The sequence below is a fragment of the Hylobates moloch genome, unplaced genomic scaffold (assembly GCF_009828535.3).
Source record: "Hylobates moloch isolate HMO894 unplaced genomic scaffold, HMol_V3 SCAFFOLD_12008, whole genome shotgun sequence".
Lineage (NCBI taxonomy): Eukaryota > Metazoa > Chordata > Mammalia > Primates > Hylobatidae > Hylobates > Hylobates moloch.
The window spans coordinates 1-1,170 of NW_026664283.1; the positions used below are offsets into that span (position 1 = coordinate 1).

General features: G+C 70.5%; 1 protein-coding gene across 1 annotated transcript; it reads right to left on the reverse strand.

The window, feature by feature from the left end:
• Positions 1–5: 5 nt before the first annotated feature.
• LOC116465266 (breakpoint cluster region protein-like) lies at positions 6–624 on the reverse strand (the record flags this gene model as incomplete). Its single annotated transcript, XM_032148398.2, has 1 exon — positions 6–624. A coding segment is annotated over exon 1 (523 nt), but the record flags the coding sequence as incomplete, so codon positions are not given.
• Between the last annotated feature and the right edge of the window lie 546 nt (positions 625–1,170).

Consider the following 1,170-nt stretch of genomic DNA (forward strand, 5'->3'; position numbering starts at 1 on the left):
CCAGTGGCTGAGGACGAACTTCTCGTTGAAATCCACCATCTCGAAGTCGTGGTCGCTGCCGTCGCCCCCCTCGTCCGTGCCGGGAGCCGCGTGGGGGTCCCCGAGGGGCGCGTCGTCCTCCCGGGCCCGGAACCGCAGCTGCGGCTGCAGGAGCTGCTGGTGGACGGCGTCGGCCCAGCTCCTTCCCCCGCCCGCTTCTCCGGCCGCCCCGGGCCCGGCGGGCAGGTCCGCGTGGGGAGACTCAGCTTCGCGGTCGGGGCGCCCGGGGTCCCCGCGGGGAGACTCAGCCTCGGGGTCGGGGCGCCCGGGGTCCCCGGAGTCTCCGCCGCCGCCCCCGGCCAGCGCGGCCTGCAGGAGGGAGGCTTTGAGCCGCTCCTCCGCCAGCACCTGTTGCAGCCGCTCCAGGTTGAGTCTGCAGCGCTCCAGCTCCCGCTCCGCGTCCCGCACCGACTCCAGCCTCGGGACCGGCGCCTCCGCCCCGGGGAACTCGGCCCGCCAGCGCCGCTCGAACGCGCGAGGGTCCCACATGCCCCGAGCTCCGTCCGCGCCGACCCTTCCCCGCGGCCCCGAAGAGACAGAGGAAAAATCAAGTTTCCCCTTCCGCTCTCGCGCCTTTTCCCCTTCTTCTTCCTCTTCTTCTTCTCCTCCTGGGTTTCGCCTCCCTGACGTCAGCGGCTCCCCGAGGTGGGGGCGGGCGCCTGGGGGATGAGAACCCGCCCCGGGCATCCCACAGCCAGCTCGGGCCGCGGAGCCGCCGGGGGAGGGCGGGAGCTGCGGGGCCTCGACTCGAGCCTTCCCCGCCGCGCGCTGCGGGCCCCGGACCCCGCCCGCCCCGCTCCCTGCACCCGAGCGCGGGGCCCCGGACACCCTCCTGCCGGGCCGGGGGAAGACGTGGGGGCTGAAGGCGGCGTGGCTGGTGTCACCGCGGACCCGCGGGGTCGCCCTGCGCGGGGATTGATTGATTGATTGATTGATTGATTGATTGATTTTCCTTTTTTGAGGCCAGGTCTCGCTCTGTCGCCCAGGCTGGAGCACAGTGGCGCGATCATGCCTTAAACTCACTTGACGAAAATCACGGAGCAGTTTAATCCAAACCTGGGGGTAACGCTTTGGGGTTCTGTTGGCCCCTGTAAGCTTCTCTCCTCTTCTCACTGAAGCTTTTCCGGGAAA